The 20,340-nt window shown below is 38.6% G+C and overlaps 1 protein-coding gene across 2 annotated transcripts in view; it reads right to left on the bottom strand.

Annotated features, from left to right (window-relative positions):
- The window catches only part of LOC102985122 (flavin-containing monooxygenase 5), a 74,704-nt gene that overhangs the window by 31,159 nt on the left and 23,205 nt on the right, over positions 1–20,340 (bottom strand). For both annotated transcript variants that reach the window (XM_055084365.1, XM_055084366.1), the window contains exon 3: positions 5,396–5,573. In XM_055084365.1, coding sequence (XP_054940340.1) covers positions 5,396–5,530 — 135 coding nt within the window. In that variant the 5' untranslated portion in view covers positions 5,531–5,573. The remainder of the gene's footprint in view (positions 1–5,395; positions 5,574–20,340) is intronic.

The raw sequence follows: 20,340 nt of genomic DNA on the forward strand, positions 1-20,340 counted from the left end.
CTCAGTATTGTTAAGATGTCAGTTTTCCCAACTTGATCTGTAGATTGAACAAAATTCCAATCAACATCCCAGCTAGCTATTTTGTAGATATTGACAAACTGATTCTAAGATTTATGTGGAAAGAAAAAAGGCCTAGAATAGCCAACTTTGTCCTTTTTTTTTTTTTTTTTTTTTTGTGGTACACAGGCCTCTCACTGCTGGGACCTCTCCCGTTGCGAAGCACAGGCTCCGGACACGCAGGCTCAGTAGCCATGGCTCACGGGCCTAGCCACTCCACGGCATGTGTTATCTTCCCGGACCGGAGCACGAACCCATGTCCCCTGCATTGGCAGGCGGACTCTCAACCACTGCGCCACCAGGGAAGCCCGCCAACTTTGTCCTTAAGTGTGGACTGTGCCTAGTGACTTTCTTGCAAAGAGTATAGTATGACAAGGGAGAAAAAAAAGAGCAACTTTACAGTGGCAAACCCTGATAAACACCATCTCAAGCCAGGTCGTCAAGGTTAACATCAATCGGTGTGATAAGTTTGATAGTGTGCACCACTGATATGATGTGATGAGAACAGCACTCTACCTCTAAGGCCTTCCTCTCCAAAATTCATAACCCCAGTCTAACCATGATGAAAATATCAGACAAATCCCAGTTGAGGGACCTTCTATAAAATACCTAACCAGTAATCCTCAAAACTGTCAGGGTCATCAAAAACAACGAAAGCCTGAGAAATTGTCACAGCCAAGAGGAGCCTAAAGAGACATGACAACTACGTGCAATGTGGTGTTCTGGATGGGAACACCTGGAACAGGAAAAGGCCGTTAGGAAAAATCCTAAGTAAATCTGAATAAAGCATGGACTTCATTTAATAATAATGTATCAATACTGGTTCATTAATTAGGACAAATGTATCATACTAATGTAAGATGTTAATAATATCTGGGCATGGGGTATATGGTAACTCTGTACTATCTTCCTAATAATTCTGTAAATCTAACACACTTCTAAAATTCAAATTTATTTAAACATGTTGTTTGTACATAGCATGTTTTTTTTAAAAAAATTAAATTAATGAGTGGTAGGGTCCTTTTGGAACCAAGATGTTTGAGGGGGCAGGGGTAGACACATTCCTAACTATCAAATTTGACTTCATTCATTCATTCAGTAGATATTTCTAAAGTCCCTCTGTAATAAAAACACTATATTGATGCTAAAAAATACAAGTCTGTCCCTGTTTTCCAAGGGTTCAAAGTTTAGTACAAGGAGTAGAGCCTTGCTTTCCACAGCAGGTCTGTTGGGGTCACTGAGCTAAATGAAGCACAGATCTACCTCTGTGACAATAATCATATATTTGTATTCTTTTTCAAGTAACTAAGACAACAAAGTGTTATTGTGTGTCAACAAAAACCTTCAAGCCCTTCTAAACACCTGATTGGACCCTACATAGGGTTCATCACTGTCAACTCACTGCTTTACAAAAGAGAGTGAGGGCAGAGCAGTACTGGGTCAGTGAGTGGAAAAAGAAGCTTCTGCTCCTGCACTTTAGTATTTCCTACATCGGCAAATAATCTGCCCTCTAGAGATGTACCTTGATTGTATTTCCTGCCTAAGCACATGACTCGCATTGAGTAGGAAGTTCATATGAGAAAAGAGAGAACCGGGGACGTAGCGTAGTGTAATTGGAACTGAAGGGATTGGAGGCAATAGTAAGGGCAGAAGAAAGGAGAAAAATGACTCCCCTTCAGTGGGAGGAGTGAGAACAGTGTGGATCTTCTGTTCCTTTGACAGACTCTTAGAATCCTGGGGGACAGAGCTGTTTTAGGACTGTTGTTCTCAGCGTTGTCCTCACACTGGACTCATCTGGGGAACTCTAAAATACTAATGCCTGGGCCTTACTCCCAGAGACCCTGTTTTAATTGCTCCTTCTCTAATGTGTAGACAAGGTTGAGATCTGCTGGTCAGAAGTTGTGTGCTGGCCCCGGAAAGCTCAGGGCACCAGAGTTTATCCCATCCATCTCAGAAGTCCTTTCTCCATACATCCTTAGCTAAACTGCAGAGTGCCTAAGGGCAGTGGCAGGAGGTTATATAACTCTGTATCTCCACACCATCTAACAAAGTCTGAGCTTCAGAAATGTTTGTTCAATGAACTGTTATCGATTTTGTTTTCAACACTCAATGTCATCCTCATTTATCACCTGGGAAAGCTGGGGTAAAAGCTGAAGGGCAAAGGTTTCCATGTTGGCTGCGCATTAGAAATAACTAGTGGAGAGCTTTATTGACACCCCAGGCCAATAAAACCAGAATCTGGATGGACTGCTATCAGTATTTGTTAAAGTTTGTTAAAGTTCCCCAGGTGATTGTTCAGTGTTGCAGCCAAAGCTGACAGCCACTGCTCTACAGTTACCTTCTTTTAAGTATTTTTGTATCCATTCAGTTGTCTTTTTTTGGGGGGGTGGTTGATATTTAAGAATTAAAAACACCTATTCATCTAAGGGTGTTTATTACTTAATTTCATATTTTAAATTAAAATGTATTAAATATGCCTCATTTTATATTATATCCATATGGTACCTTTGTATCACATATACACTTTAGAACCTCACTACGTGAACTGTAGTTATCAGATCAGCAGCATCAACATCACCTGGGGCTTTACCTGAAAGTGCTTGGGATGATCTTATATATGAAACCCCCAATGAATTACAGAAAATTTAGCTGGGGTAGGATGGGGGAGAGGAAGACTCCAAATAACATGCAAGGGGGTCATAGAAAAGCTGATCTCAGAGGCAATTCTTGAGGAAACCCAGCATCAGCATGTAAAACATGTTTAATCTGCAATTAATGGATGTTTATAATACCTCAGGCTCCACAACTGTGTAACTGTGGAATATGTGAGAATGAAGGTCTCTATTTCCACAAGCGTTCTAAGCAGCCACCCAAGATATTTTGCATCTCTAGGATTCATTTATAAAATGTAAATATATTTGGTGCCTAATATATGCCAGGCATCCCCCGTGGCTCTAGAAATATAGTGGTGTTTGTGTGTGCATTTATAATATATGTAAAATATATGTATGTTATATATAATATAACAGACACAGATGTGGTCTGTCTTAACAGCAGTCAGAGCATTATGATGAAATATAGCTTATTTATTTTCAAGAAAGCAGTTTATAAGGTGCTGAAATTTTGCCAAGAGTATAAGCAGAAAAAAAAACTCCAAATTGGGTCTTTAACAGAGAGGAAGTTTAAGCCACTTTGGAAATAAAACCTGATAATCAGGTAGGATGGTGGACCCTTCACTAATTTCATGCCTGGTCAGTAGCTGCCAAACCTGGCTAGGATGCTTACCAGACACCAAATGCGTGGGCCACACTCTAGGCCTACTGAATAATAACTGATGTTTAGCAATTATTGTGCCACTGTTATTAGTGATGACATAATTATTCATTCACTTAATCCCCACAATAGCTCTATGAAGTGGGTGCCAGTATTATCTCCTTCTTAAAGATGACAACACAGAGGTACAGAGAGGTTTAATGGTTTTCCCCAAGGTCACAGTAGGATTTGAACCCAGATGTGCTCTTAACCTCTACCCCACGTTGTGGCTGGGTTTCAAAAGTAAAATTTCCTATTGATTACAAAATATTAATTAACAGTCTTTTCAGCCCATGCCCAAGACTGATTATGACTGAGGCGTGGGTGGCGTGCTAAGGAGTATCCACCCTAGATCCGAATGAGGACGATTGTCAAATAGAGTTAGTCCCCAAGACAGAGCCAAGATGCAAAACAACTGTACTGCTGTTCTACTAGGGAATGCTATGAATGAATGAAACCACTTTTAAGTAGCTGGCCAACACCGTGTTCGTTTTGTGAAATATGAAACAAATCTGGACACCTTAATACCATTCACTGGCTTAAAAAGTGAGTTGAAAAGCAAACCCCATGGATGTTGCTTTGGAGATCAGTTAAGGAGGGTGATATTCTTTGATATATAATAAGCTTAACTATCATTTAAGTAAGAAGATACCTTAACTGTTTGTAACAAGTTGCAGGGCTGGGTGTGCATATTAAAGCAACTCAACTTTAAAATTGAGTCTGTGCAAGGACAAGAAAACCCAGTTGCAGGTGCCCTCTGCCTTTCCCTGAAGACAGGACTACTGCTTTGATTTCTCAAGTGAAGCAAGAGTGCAAAGCAAAGAAGGCAGCCAGATTTTATATCCTATTCAAGCACTAGAATCATTAGAGAATTGTTTAAAGTAAAGAAGGAAGGAAGCAACGAAGGAAGGAAGGTAAGAAAAGAAAAAAAAAACCAGTAAGGTTAGAAGAGATTGAAAAGAGGGATTCCTGGAAGGAGTTGTAAGCAGTATTCTAGATCACTTACCGATGAACGCAGACCAAGAGCAACCACTTTACATGTCTGTCATTTTGTTACACCCCCCCACCAAGATTGTTACTCTTTTCTGGATAGTGGCAAAACTCATTACAAACAGTGCCCAACTTGTGATTTTTTTGACTTTACAATGGTTCAAAAGCAATACACATTCAATAGAAACCACACTTCGAATTTTGAATTTTTTTTTTTTTTTTTTTTTTTTTGGGACGCGCAGGCCCAGCGGCCACGGCCCACGGGCCCAGCCACTCCGCGGCATGCGGGAACCTCTCGAACCGGGGCACGAACCCGTGTCCCCTGCATCAGCAGGCGGACTCCCAACCCCTGCGCCACCAGGGAAGCCCCGAATTTTGAATTTTGATCTTTTCCCGGGTTAGCGATATTTTGTAACATACTCTGGTGATGCTGGGCAGTGGCAGCTTCTAGTCGGCTGGAAGGATCAGGAGGGTAAACAACTGATAGACTTACAACCATTCTGTATCCAAACAACCGTTCTGTTTTTCATGTTCAATACAGCATTCAATAAATTACATGAGCTATTCGACACTTTATTATAAAATAGGCTTTGTGTGAGATGATTTTGCCTGACTGTAGGCGAACATAAGTGTTTTGAGCACGTTTAAGGTAGGCTAGGCTCAGCTATGGTGTTAGGTAGGTTAGGTGTATTAAATACATTTGTAACAGGATATTTTCAATTTACGATGGGCTTATCAAGATGTAAACTCATTGTAAATCAAGGAAGATCTGTAAATGAAAATGATCTCTGTGCCATTTTCACAGACATCAGTAAAGGAAAAAACGAGTGATACCTGCATCCTATTTTGCTGCCAGGGTAGGGAAAGAGGAACCTGCATAGAACCTGAGGTGATGGCTGCTGAGAAGAGGTCAGCAGGTTGAAGTCTGGCAGGTTTAATCACTGTGAAGCCCATCATACTTCCTGACACGAGGTAAAGTATCTTATGCACCTAGTTACGGTGAGAGTTCCAAGTATTAAGGAACCAGGAGATTTACCTGAAACCTCCACAGCCCTCCAATGTCATCAGTCCCTTCAAAGCACACGGGCTCCAAGCCTTCTTCCAGGCAGCACTTGATAGACGTGAGCCCACTCACTCCTCCCCCAATCACAGCAATTCTTTTCTTGGTCATGGTCTCCAGAGATCTTCACCGGGCTGGGTTAGTGTAACCTGTCCTAAAGGAAGGATGACAAAAGACAGAAAGCACACATCAGTTACCTTTCAAAGAAGAGCTTGAATGTGGCATTTAGATAAATGCTGCAACAACAGGTGCCTTTGGGGAACCCAGATTCCAGTGTCCTCGTGGACCACCGGGAACTACTACACCTTGGATGGGTGAGCCCTGTGCCTGGAAGACCCAAAGCTGAGATCCAGAGCTGAGAGCTCTGCTGCGGTACCCGACCTCGCTGCCTTTGCCCCAACACTGGCAGATCCTTCAGCGGCAATCTGGAGGGCACTGCACTTTCAGCTCTTTGCAAAGAAATGTAAAGCAACAAAGTACAAACAGCAGCAATAGCCAATGTGGAGGGGCTGTTCAGCTCCACCTCCTTTCAGCCAACACACCGCCCACTCAGCAGCACCCATTACCCCCACAGAGGGGATAAAACGTGGGCCAAACCTGCTCTGGGAAGAAAAAAGTAACCCTATGATCTCTCTGTTTTTCACCTGTAGTTGCCCGCACTCTCAGCTACTCTCAGGGGAGATTCAAGCGGCCGGAATCTCCATCACCCGCCCTTCCCATTCACTTTTAACTTCCTGGTGTTGTCTTATAGTGACAAACTCCTACTGGTGAAGGGAAACTGTCACCAACAACCCCGAAGCAAGTCTTGCTCCAAAAGCTTAAGCGGAGAACATTTATCTAACAGGAGATCTGTCAGAACACATCCCGGCCCCTCATCCACCTCTCCAAGCCAACCCCCAACCCCACAAATCGGATCTTTGGTTCTGTGCTACGGGAAGAAATTTACTTTAAAACACCCAAGCACTGAGCTGGGTGCTGGGGTACAGTGGGGAGCGAGGGGATTAAGTTTCCTACTTAGAGGAGCTTATAGTTTAGTAGAGAAGTCTGATACACAAACAGATAATTTCAAAAAAATAAAAATACTGTAAAAAAGCGCTTTCCTCACACAGCTAACTGTGTGATTACAAACACAAAATATCCACTTTTAAAATGTAACAAATTTTTCAAATTATTCGGAAAAGACCAGTGTAATCGATATAGGATTTCATACGCTGGGTCAGATCAGGGCTCATTCAACCCAGGAGTTTATTTTGACAGGTATAAGCGGTTCTGGGAGAGCTGGGTTGTGACCGATGCCATGCATCTTTGTGCACCTTATAGTACTCCCTGAGTCAACCTTGCTGAAGATGATTTGATGCCAATAATTCCAGCCCAGGGTTTTGACTTACTAACATCACCCCAAAATTATCCTTCCCAGACCAATCGTTATTTCTCAAGGGTTTACCTTATATGGTACAAAAGATACAATGGGAATGGACACATGTAATTCTCTCAGCAACCTCAAGAAGAACGTACTATCAACTACTTCTTTTGCAAGTAAGTGGAAAGGCAGGGAGGTACACCTGGCAGTCTGGCTTCAATCACTATACATACTGCTCCTTTATGAGGATATTTTTACGTCTTTAAAAAAGACGTGGTGGCTAAAAGCCACAAGTCCTTTGTCCATTTCTCAGCTCTCTATTGCATTCCCTTTCTTTGCCTAACTCCTGCCTTTACAGTTTACACTTCAGTTGAACTGCTTTTAGCTGTTGCCTTATTTCAACTACTGTAAAATATGTTTAAAAATAGATCTTTGGTTTTGGAAATCATTTGCCTCCATCCGGAAGTCTCCTGGTCAAAATATGGTCTGAATTATATGAACACACACACACACACGTAAACACACACACAGTGGGGAACACATGACATCAACATAGCCTAATGGGAGAATAAAGGGAAAGAAGCTTAAGGATGGAGTTATATATATTTCTCAGTAATTAAAGTGTTTTTGTGTTTTGATGTGGTTCTGTCTTTTTGATAGGGTTCTTATTATCAAAATGTCATTAATCTCTCAATAGTCAGCTTAAGACAAGCTAATCAAAAAGTTTGTATATTTCTTTAAAAAAAAGCTAGTATTTACTTTTGTTCTGGATTCTCTTCTCACTTTGCTCCAGAAATCCCTTATTTAACTAGTGTCCTCACCATCAAGTACCATGAAACAGAATGTCTTTTGTCACCAAATACCTTTTCTTCTGTCTAATGCTACTTTCTCTCAGAAAGAAAAAGCAGGTTTTTTTTTTTTCCGGTTGCCTAAACGCATCTCCCTTGAGATTTCAAAAATATTAACCTCTTGTCTTATCCCTCCCCAAGATTTATGGCAGCAGAAGGGCCACCTAATACTAAAGAACAAGAAGTTCTCATATAATCATCCTGTTTCTATTAGACCATGGTTTATTGGGTGTTGGAGAAGTAAGTGACTTCCTTTGAGTTAATGAGTTGCTGGACCACAAAAAGCCAATCTGAGTCTGAGGGAGATGATTGCAAGTCACCCAGAGATCCCAGAATTTGAGCTGGATGCAGCACCTGGATGGAATTTGGAGTTGTCTCCCTTGGGGTGGGGATGAGCATATCAGGAGAAGGATGAACACAGAATTCTAGTGGCTAGAGGGGTGTCAGACACTGCTGACTCTTCATTAAAATCTGTTTTCCTCCTGTTACAGCATTATAGGACTGTAGCTGGGATGGGGCTGCCCAAAGAGCAACGGTATTTCCCAGTTTCCCTTGCAGCTGCACGTGGCCATATGACTAAGTTCTCACTGAGTTCTGTCTAACCCATTTAAAAGGCAATGGTTTGCCCTGGACTTCTGCTCACTATTCTTTCCTGTAGCCTAGAATAATGATAAGCAGAGAGACCTTTGGGAACTATGTATTGAAGTAGGTCCACCATCAGACTGGGGCCCTAAATGACTGGATCTTCTAATCTGGATCTATTAATCTTGGACTCTTACATGAGAGATAAGTAATTGCTATTTTGTTTATGCTATCGAATTTTTAATTTTGCTTTTTCAGCAGTTTAGACAACCCTAATTAATATTAGTATCAATATTCTTTGGGCCTGTAACTTTTTAGACTGATAATTTTCATAAAAGTTTTCAGTTATAAATGTGAACTTATACTATAATAGTGCTTTTAAAAATAAAATTCTGAAAAGAGTGTTTTAATGCAACCATTTTACATATTGGAGGTTTAACTTATAAATGAATTACTCGTAAATTGGATAATTCTGAATGTACTAGAGATGTCTAGTTATAGGAAAACTGATGAATACTTTTATAAACTGAATATTAATGCCTCCCTACTGAATCGGTTTTAGAATTTCAGAACAATACAAGAATTACTTTTAAAACTTAGTATTTTAAAATGTAATTTTAATGCTCTACTACTTTTTTAAAAAATAAACTTATTTATTTTATTTATTTATTTTTGGCTGTGTTGGGTCTTTGTTGCTGCGCGTGGGCTTTCTCTAGTTGCCATGAGTTGGGGCTACTCTTAGTTGTGGTGCGCAGGGTTCTCACTGCAGTGGCTTCCCTTGTAGTGGAGCACTGGCTCTAGGTACGTGGGCTTCAGTAGTTGCAGCACGCGGGCTCAGTAGATATGGCTTGTGGGCTCTAGAGCACAGGATCAGTAGTTGTTGCACACAGGGCTTAGTTGCTCCATGGCCTGTGGGATCTTCCGAGACCAGGGATCGAACCTGTGTCTACTCCACTGGCAGGTGGATTCTCATCCACTGTGCCACCAGGAAAGCCCTGCTCCACTACTTTAATTGTGTTTTGTAATTAATTACTTTTAAACTTGGCAAATATGTTTTATGTTGTTTTAAAATTACTTTTAAAATGTTTTAAACCTTGAGTCAAATTTTCTCTCTGTTTAGGCTAACTGCAAATTTGCAAGTGAGTATATACAGGCTCAACTTTGACTAAAGTTTTTCTACAGACAAAAGGCAGGCAGAGGACATGGTGGGTCGGGGAGGACCATAGGGTCCTGCTCCATTTCATCTGTGCTTCCTGTGCATCCAGTGCTGCATGCCATGCTCTAACACACAAACACAAGTAATGGAAGAGCCTGCCGTTTGTGATTTTCAGAGATGATTGGAAATACAGAATATAAACCCATTAAAAAGATTTAGAGATACTTAAAAATACCATGAAAAACAAGAGGAAAATCTCCAATGATGAAATGACTGGGTTCTAAAAAGTTAATCAATTTTAATCAATTGTTGAAAATCAGAATACATTTTCCCATAGAAACAATGTCATTTTCCAAGGTTAAGGCACTGGAAATGTAAAAACCAATTGAAGCACACAGAAAATCAGCTAAAATTCTGGATCAGTAGGAATGGAAGTTTTGTGGTAATGGCTCATTCACATAGAGAAGAACAACACTCATATCTGATGAGTCTCTGGGGGCTCTTGTCCTCCCATTCACTCCTCAGGCACAGGGTCCTTCTTGTGGCCTGCACATCAGAGACAGTTGAGACTTGTCCTAGGGTGGGGACAGTGGAGATCATGAGAAGGTGATTCTAGGTATGGGTCAGAGGTAGAATGACTGTAATTATGGATGTGGAGCAGAGGTGTCATACAGAGTTTTCTTGTGCACTTTCCCAGCCAATATCCACCTCCAGAGGTAAGCATTGTTTCCTTTTGTTTTTGTTTGTTTTTTATTACTGAGGTATAAATGACATGTAACATATTAGTTTCAGGTGTACAATACTTGTACATCTGCATATGCTATTTGTATATTGTGAAATGATAAACAAAATAAGTGTAGTTAACATCTGATGCTTTTATTAGTTCTCAAACTTCATATAAATAGAATTATATAGTATGTACTCACTCTCTGTGCTTGGAATCATTACACAATGTAGTGATTTTAAGATTTATCCAGGTAGTTGCATGTATCAGTAGGTTGCTCTTTTTATTTGTATGAATATAAAATTTGTTTATCCATTCTCCTATTGTTGAATATTTGGATTATTTCCACTTTTTGGTGTAATGAAGGTGTTTTTTTCTTGAACAAGTCTTTTTTGTGGACATCTGCTCTCATTTTTCTTGTGTGCCTAAGTGTGCAATTGCTGGGTCATAGGGTAGGTTTATGTTTAACTTTAGTTGAAACTGCCAAAAAGTTTTCAAAAGAGGTGCCATTTATACACTCACCTGCAATATATAAAAGTTCCAGTAGCTTCATAGCCTCTCAACACTTGGTACTGTTAGTCATTCTTGTGGGTGTGTGGTATTATCTCATGGTGTTTTTGATTTGAATTTCCCTGATGACTAATGATGTTGAACGTCTTTCCATTTAATTTCTTGGCCATTTGTATATCTTCTTTGCAAAGTGTCTGTGAAAACGTTTTGGCCATTTTTGAAAGCTGAGTGGTCTTATTATTGAGTTTTACGAGTTCTTTGTACTATTTGGTTACAAATCCTTTGCAGATGTATGTATTTCAAAATATTTATTTATTTATTTATTTTTGGCTGTGTTGGATCTTCATTGCTGTGCGCAGGCTTTCTCTAGTTGCGGCAAGCAGGGGCTGCTCTTCATTGTGTGGGCTTCTTATTGCAGTGGCTTCTCTTGTTGAGGAGCATGGGCTCTTGGCACGTAGACTCTGTAGTTGTGGCACATGGGATCAGTGGTTTTGGCTTGCGGCCTCTAGAACACAGGCTCAGTAGTTGTGGCGCGCGGGCTTAGTTGCTCTGTAGCATGTGGGATCTTCCCAGACCAGGGCAGGAACCTGTGTCCCCTGCATTGGCAGGCGGATTCTTAACCACTGCACAACCATGGAAGTCCCTCACTTTCTTAATTGTGTTTTTTGATGAGCAGAAGTTTTAAATTTGGATGAAATCTATTTTATCTTTTTTACCTTTATGGTTAGTACTTTTTGCTCTTTTATAAGAAATCTTTGCCTACCCATGCTCATATAGTCTCCTGTGTTTCCAGCTAGAAGATTTATAACTTAGATTTCACATTTAGATCTGCAATCCATTTTTTCAAAATTTATTTTCTTTATTTTTTGGCTGCGTTGTGTCTTAGTCGTGGCATGCAGGATCTTCAATGAGGCATGTGGGATCTTTTCCTTGCGGCATGGGCTGTTTGTTGTGGCATGCGGGCTTCTCTTTGGTTGTGGCGTGTGGGTTTTCTCTCTCTAGTTGTGGAGCTTGGGCTCCAGGGTGTGTGGGCTCTGTAGTCTGTGGCATGCAGGCTCTCTCATTGAGGCCTGCGAGCGCAGTAGTTGTGGCATTCGAGTGTAGTTGCTCCATGGCATGTGGGATCTTAGTTCCCTGACCAGGGATCAAACCCACATCCCCTGCATTGGAAGGCAGACTCGTTACCACTGGACCACCAGGGAAGTCCCCTGCATCCATTTGAAATTAATTTTTGTGAGTGGTATGAGTGTAAGAGTCAAGGTTTATTTTTTTTCTATCTGGATGCTGTGATCTTCCAACACCATTTATTCTAAGGTCTTTCTTTCCTCTAGAATTGCATTGGTGTCTTTTTCATTGGTCAAGTAACAGTATATGTGTGAGCCTATATCTGGACTCTATTCTGTTCCATTGGTCTATTTGTTTATGCTTATGCCTATACCATAGTGTATTAATTACTTACCTTGATAGTAAAATCACTTTGAAAATTGGTAGCATAAATCTTCCATCTTTATGCTTATTTTAAAGATGATTTTGACGATTCTAGGTTTTTTGGCAATTGCATTTAAATTTTAAAATTAGCCTATCAATTTCTACCAAAATAGCCTGCTGGGATTTTGATTAGGATTGCATTGAATGTATAGACCAATTGGGGAGAAGTGACATCATAACGATTAAATCTTCCTTCGTGAAATAGGCTCTTTCTTCTTTCATTAGGTCTTCTTTGATTTCTCCTTGTTTTATGATTTTCACTGTAGAATCTTATGCATTTTATTTAGTCCTGTGTACCTTATTATTTTTTAAAGCCTCTTGTAAATGGTATTATTTTTATATTTTCATATTTCAATTATTTGCTGCAAGTATAAAGAAATACAGCTGATACTTGTATATTGACTTTGTATCACATGGACTTGCTTAATTCACTTATTACTTCTAGTAGTTTGTACATTCCTTGGATATTCTATGTACACAATCTTGTCATTTATGAATAAAGACAGTTTTACTATTTCCTTTCCAATTAAAAAATTTTTTTTTCTCTCCTTATTGCACTGGCAGGAACTCCAATACAATGTTGAACAGAAGTGGTGATAACAGATATCCTTGTCTTGTTAGGGCAAAGCATACACTATGTCACCATTAAGTGTGATATTATTTGTATGTTTTAGGTAAATAATCTTATCAAATTGAGGAAGCTTCTATTCTTAGTCAACTAATAGTTTTTATTATGAATGGGTTTTGAATTTTATAAAATGCTTTTTCTGTATCTTTTAAAATGATCACATTGTTAAAATTATATTGAATGACTTTTTAAGTGTTAATCAGCTATGTTTTTTGGAATAAACTCACAAGACCATGATGTGTATGGTTCTTACATAATACCATATCTGATTTGTTAGTATTTCATTTGGATTTTTTTTCCACCTGTATTCTTAAGGGATATTATTCTGTAATTTTTTTTTCTTGTAATGTCCTTGATAGATTTTTGTATCCAGGTTATGCTGGCCTCTCGGGCACGAACCCGTGTCCCCTGCATCGGCAGGCGGACTCGCAACCACTGCGCCACGAGGGAAGCCCTGAATGACTTTTTAAGTGTTAAGCCAGCTATGTCTTTCTGGAATAAACTCACAAGACCATGATGTGTATGGTTCTTACATAATACCATATCTGATTTGTTAGTATTTCATTTGGATTTTTTTTCCACCTGTATTCTTAAGGGATATTATTCTGTAATTTTTTTTTCTTGTAATGTCCTTGATAGATTTTTGTATCCAGGTTATGCTGGCCTCTCTGAAAGATTTTGTGTAGAATTGTTCATCTTTTTCCTTAAAAGTTTGGTAGCATTTACCAGGGTAGCCATCTGGATCTGGTGTTTTTGTCGTTGAAATGTTATAAATTATGGATTTAATTTCATTAAAGATACAGTATTCAAAATTTCTGTAAGTTGTGTTTTCCTAAAAAGTTGCCCATTTCATCTAGGCTGTCAATTTTATTGACATAAAGTTGTTCATGAATCCTCACATTATTTTTTTAATGTATGTGGCATCTATAGGGATGTTGCCTCTGTCATCCTTGATATTAGGTATATCTGTTTTCTCTCTTACTCTTTTCCTTGATCAATTCTGTCAATTTTATTAATCTTTTCAAAGAACCATCTTTTGGCTTCATTGACTTTCTCTGTTTTTTTTAAAAATTTATTTATTTTTGGCTGCATTGGGTCTGTCTTGCTGTGTGCAGGCTTTCTCTAGTTGTGGAGAATGGGGGCTACTCTTCATTGTGGTGCACTTGCTTCTCATTGTGGTGGCTTCTTGTATTGCAGAGCACGAGCTCTAGGCATGAGGGCTTCAGTAGTTGTGGCTCGTGGGCTCTAAAGCACAGGTTCAATAGTTGTGGCACACTGGCTTAGTTGCTCCGCAGCATGTGGGATCTTCCCGGACCAGGGATCCAACCTGTATCCCCGGCACCGGCAGGCAGATTCTTAACCACTGCGCCACCAGGGAAGTCCCTGACTTTCTCTGTTTTATATCTCTTTTCTATTTCATTAATCTCTGATTTTATTTCTTTCTTTCTACCTTCTCTTTTTTTGTACCTTGTTGAGATAGATACTTAATTAATTGAATTTCCATCTAAGAGCTGCTATAGCTGCATCTCACAAATTTTGATATGCTGTATTTTCATTACTGTTACTTTCAAAATATTTTCTAATTTCTACTGTAATTTCATCCTTGATTAATCAGTTACTTAGAAGTAAGTTACTTAATTTCCAGATGATTTGGGATTTTCTAGATATGTAACCAAACAGGATCCTATGGGTCCTTCCCCTAATAGACCTCTTCCCTATATCCTCTGCTTTAGCTCCTCTGAAGTATTTTACTTAGATGATTGTATCTGACACACAGTTCCTGAGTTGTTTTACAAATGCTAAACCCCCACCAAATGGATGAAATTAACTACTTGATGACTGTGAGCACGTAGCCCGCAGACCTACTGGAGCCTGAGGATTGATAATGTTAACCCCTGTGACACCGTGCTGTTACCTCACCATCAACCAGTCAGAGAATTCGGCAGAAGCTCATCACATACACTGGGATGCCCCTCCCTTACCTTACCTTTAAAAATGCCTTGCTGAAACCCATTGGGGAGGTCAGGCTTTTTGAGCACTAGTTGTCCCGGGTTCCTTATATGGTGCCTTACAATAAATGCTGCACTTTCCCTCACCACAACCCAACAGGCGAGTGGACCCACGTTTTGGTTTGGTAACAGATATCTTATTGTTATTGATTTCTGGTTTAATTTTTCTGTGGTTAAAGAACATATTTTATATCATTTTAATCCTTTGAAATTGATTACTAGTTTTATGGTTCAGCATATGATATATTTTGTTCATTGTTCCATAAGCACTTGAAAAGATGGAGCAACCTACAGCTGTTGAGTATAATTTTCTACAAGTGTCAGTTAAGTTGCTTAGTACTGTTGCTCAAATGTTCTATATCCTTACTAATATTTTGCCTGCTTGTCTATTGATTACTGAGGAGATATGTTAAAATCTCCAACTCTAATTCTATATTTGTCTTTCCCATACAGTTCTGTCAGTTTTTTGCTTCATAAATTTTGAAGTTATATTATTAGGTGCATATACATTTAGGATGATGTATTTCTCCTATGGAATTGATCTTCCAATTATTATGAATTTCCTTTTATTCTGTTACTTCTTCCTTAACACCTCCTTTGATCATTAATAATATAGCCATATCATTTTCATATGGTTACTGTTTTCACGGACTATCTTTTCCCACGTTTTATTTCCAGTTACTTATATTTAAATCAACTATGTTTAAGTGTATCTCTTGTAGGAAGAATATTGTTCGTTCTTTTTTAAAAAATAGTCTGACAATCTTTTTCTTTTAAAGAGTGATTAGTCCATTTAATTTTTTGTGATTAATGATATAGTTAGCTTTAAGTATACCATATTTGTTTTTTAATTTGTTCCATATGTTACTTCTTTCTTTGTTCCTCCTTTGCAGGTTTCTTTCAGGTTAGTCAAGTATGTTTTAGTTCTCCATTTTTCCTCTTTTATTGTCTTTTATCATATATTTCTTATATATTTAGTAGTTACTCTAATGATTACAATATACATCTTTAATTTATTACTGTCTATCTTGAATTAGTACTTAATTGCTTCACATACAATGTAAGAGCCTTACAACAGTATAATTATAATTTTATCTTTCCTGAATTTTGTGTTATCGTTGTCATATATGTTACTTCAAATGTTATGAACCCCATATTACATTGACAGTATTATTGTTTTAAACAGCAAATAGTCTTTTAAAAAGAGTATGAAGTGAAAATTTTAAAATTTTACCATTGATATCATATCAAGATATCAAATTCCTGGGAATAAACCTAACAAAAGATATACAAGTCCTCTATGCAGATAGTGGGAAAAAATATTGGAAGAAATTAAAGAGACCTAAATTAATGGAGTGAGATACCATGTTTATGCATTATGAGTCAATATTGCAAGGATGTCAGGTCACTGAAATTTAATGTTCAGATTCAATGCAATGCAAATCAAAATCTCAATGTGTAGACATGTGTGCACATGTGTATGTGTGTAGCTGATTTTAAAATCTTAGCCAAGGCACCTGAAGAAGAACAAGGCTCACCAAAGAAGATATACAGATGGCAAAGAAGCATATGAAAAGATGTTCCACATCATATGTCATCAGGCAAATGCAAATTAAAGTGACAATGAGGTAACACTACACACCTATGAGAATGGCCCAAAACCAAGAACACTGATGACACCAAATGCTGGCAAGGCTATGGTGCAACAGACACTCTTTCATTGCTGGTGGGAATGCAATATGGTATAGCCACTTTGGAGGTTTCTTACAAACTATACATACTCTTACCATACATCCAGCCATCCAGCAATCGTGAGTCTTGGTATTTACCCAAAGGAGTTGAAAACTTATGTGCATACATAAACCTGCACTCAGATTTCCATGCCCCAGCACCCAGCTTAATTGAGGTATAATTGATAAATAAAATTATATATATTTAAAGTGTACACCACAATGATTTGCTACATGTTTACATTGTGAAATGATTACCACAATCAAGTTAATTAACACACCCATCACCTAACATACTTACCTTTAGTGTGTGTGTGGTGCGAAAGCTTAACATCTACTTCCTTAGCAAATTTCAAGTATCCAATACAGCATTATTAACTATAGTCACCCAGCTGTACATTAGATTCTCAGAACTTACTCATCTTATAACTGAAATTTTACACTGTTTGACCAACATCTCCTCATTTTCCCTACCTTCTAGCCCTTGGTAACCACTGATCTACTCTTTCATGAGTTCAGCTTTTTTCTTTTTTCAGATTTCACATATAATAATTCCACATCCTACTATATGTGATAGCATACAGTACTTCTCTTTCCCTTCTGGTTTACTTCACCTAGCATAATGCCTTCTAGGTTCATCTATGTTGTCACAAATGACAGGATTCCCTTTTTATGGCTGAATAATATTCTATTGTATGTGTATATAACATAGTTTTATTATCCATTCATCTTTTGGTGGACATTTAGGCTGTTTTCATATCTTGACTATCATGAATAATGCTGTAATGAATATGGAAGTGCACATAACTCTTCCAGATACTGATTTTGCTTCCTTCAGATACATACCCAGAAGTGGGATTTCTGGATCTTATCATAGTTCTATATTTAATTTCTTGAGGAACCTCTAATCTGTTTTCCATAATAGCGGTACGAAATTACATTCCCACCAACAATGTACAAGAGTTCCCTTTTTGCCACATTCTTGCCAACATTTGTTATTACATATATTGCTTTTGATAATAGCCATTCTAACAGGTATGAGGTGATATCTCATCATAGTTTTGATTTGCATTTCCCTGATAATTATTGACGTTGAGCACATTTTTATCTATCTGTTGGCCATTTGTAGGTTTTCTTTGGAAAGATATCTATTCACGTCCTTTGCCCACTTTTTAATTGGATTATTTGTTTTCTTCCTATTAAGTTACATGAGTTTCTTATATATTTTAGATATCAACCCCTTATCAGATATATGATTTGCAAATATTTTCTCCCATTCTGTAGGTTTTCTTCTCATTTCCTTGTTTCCTCTGCTGTACAGAAGCTTTTTGGTTTGATGTAGTCCAAGTTGTTTATTTTTGCTTTTGTTGCTTGCGATTTTGGATGATCTAAAAAAATCATTGCCACGACCAATGTCAAGGAGATTTTCCATACGTCTTTTTCAAAGAGTTTTATCGTTTCTGTTCTTACATTTAAGTCTTGAATCCATTTCAAGTTAGTTTTGTGAGTGGTATAAGATAGGGGTCTAATTTCATTCTTTTGCAATGTGGATATCTAGTTTTCCCAACACCATTTATTGAAGATACAATCCTTTTCCCATTTCATATTCTTGGCACACATGTCAAAGAGTAGTTAACTGTATATGTATGCATTTATTTCTGGGCTGTCCACTCTCTTCCACTGGTCTATGTGTCTGTTTTTTATGCTTGTATCATACTGTTTTGATTACTATAGTTTTTTAATGTAGTTCGAAATCAGGACGTGTAATGCCTCCAGGTTTGTTCTTTTTTCTCAAGGTAGTTTTGGCTATTTGGAGTCTTTTGTTGATACAGAATGTTTATACCAGCTTTATTTGTTTTTCATTTTTTAATTATTTATTTATTTTGGCTGCACTGAGTCTTCGTTGCAGCACGTGGGCTTTTTGTTGTGGCATGTGGGCTTCTCTAGTTGCGGCGTGCAGGCTCCAGAGTGCGCAGGCTCAGTAGTTGTGGTGCGTGGGCTTAGTTGCAGTATGTGGGATCTTAGTTCCCTGACCAGGGATTGAACCCAGGCCGCCTGCATTGGGAGCATGGAGTCTTAATCACTGGACCACTAGGGAAGTCCCTATAGCAGCTTTATTTGTAATTGCCAAAACTTGGAAGCAACTTGGATGTCTTTCAGTAGGCAAATGGATAAATAAACTGTAGTACATCTGGACAGCAGAATATTATTCAGTGTTAACAAGAAATGAACTACCAAACCATAAAAAGACATGGAGGAAACTTAAATGCATGTTACTAAGTGAAAGAAACTAAAATGGAAAGGCTACTGTGATGGTTAATTTTAAGTGTCAACTTGACTGGGCTAAGGTATGCCCAGATAGCTGGTAAAACATTATTTCTGAGTGTGTCTGTGTGGGTGTTTCTAGACGAGATTAGCATTTGAATTGGCAGACTGAGTAAAGAAGATCACTCTTTTTTTTTTTTTTTTTTTTTTTGGCGGTACAAGGGCCTCTCACTGTTGTGGCCTCTCCTGTTGCGAAGCGCAGGCTCCGGATGTGCAGGCTCAGCGGCCATGGCTCATGGGCCCAGCCGCTCCGCGGCATATGGGATCTTCCCCGACCAGGGCAAGAACCCTTGTCCCCTGCATCAGCAGGCGGATTCTCAACCACTGCGCCACCAGGGAAGCCCAGAAGATCACTCTTTACCCATGTGGGTGGGCATTACCCAATCCATTAACATCCTGAATAAAACCAAAAGGTGAGGGAAGGACAAATTTGCTCTCTACTTGAGCTAGGACATCCATCTTCTCTTGCCCTCACACATGGTCGCTCCTGGTTCTTGGGCTTTTGGACTGGACTATGACTTAAACCATTGGCTTCCCTGGTTCTCAGGCTTTCAAATTGGGATTGGAACTACACCACTGGCTTTCCTGTGCTCCAGCTTGCATATGGCAGATCAGGAGATTTCTCAGATTCCATAATCTGTGAACAAATCCCTCATAAAAAGTCTCTTACTATCTCTATCTATCTATCTATCTATCTATCTATCTATCTATCTATCTATCTATGTGTATATATATCCTATTAGTTCTATTTCTATGGAGAACCCTGACTAATACAGCTAAAAAGTACATGATTCTGACTATATAACATTCTGGGAAAGGCAAAATTATGAAGACAGTAAAATGATCACTGGTTGCCAGGGGTGTGAGGGGAGGGAGGGATGAATTGGTGAAGCACAGAGGATTTTTAGGGCAGTGAAAATACTCTGTATGACAATATAATGGTGGATTTATGTTATTATATTATATTGTTCAAGCCCATAGAATATACAACACCAAGGGTAAGCCCTAATGTAAACTATGGACTTTGGGTGATAATGATGTGTCAGTGTAGGTTCTTTGATTGTAACAAATGTAACACTCTGGTGGGGGATGCTAGTGATGTGGTAGGCTATGCCTGTGTGGGGCTGGAAGTACATGGGAAGTCTCTGTACCTCCTATCAATTTAACTTTGAAGCTAAAACTGCTCTAAAATTAAAAAAGTCTAAAAAAATGGAATCAAAAAATTTTTTTTCAGTAATTCTCTTTGTTAAAAAAAACAAGGTGGAAGACCTGCTGTACTAAGCTACAACTGTGTTGTGTTGGTGTAAGAATAGTCAGGTGGGGGAATAGGGCACCATAGAGAATCCAGAAACTGGTTCATACATACAAAGACATTTATGATGAAGTTATCACTGCAAAGCACTTGGAAAAATAGGTTATCAATAAATGGTGTTAGGCAGAAAAAAACCCCACAAAGCTTGATTCTTACTTAATATTCTACAAAATATGAATTCCAATTTATAGACATAAATGTACTAAAAATCGTAGATGGTGTAATAAGAAAAAGAACTGGGACTTCCCT

The sequence above is a fragment of the Physeter macrocephalus genome, chromosome 4 (genome assembly GCF_002837175.3).
Source record: "Physeter macrocephalus isolate SW-GA chromosome 4, ASM283717v5, whole genome shotgun sequence".
Taxonomy (NCBI): Eukaryota; Metazoa; Chordata; class Mammalia; order Artiodactyla; family Physeteridae; genus Physeter; species Physeter macrocephalus.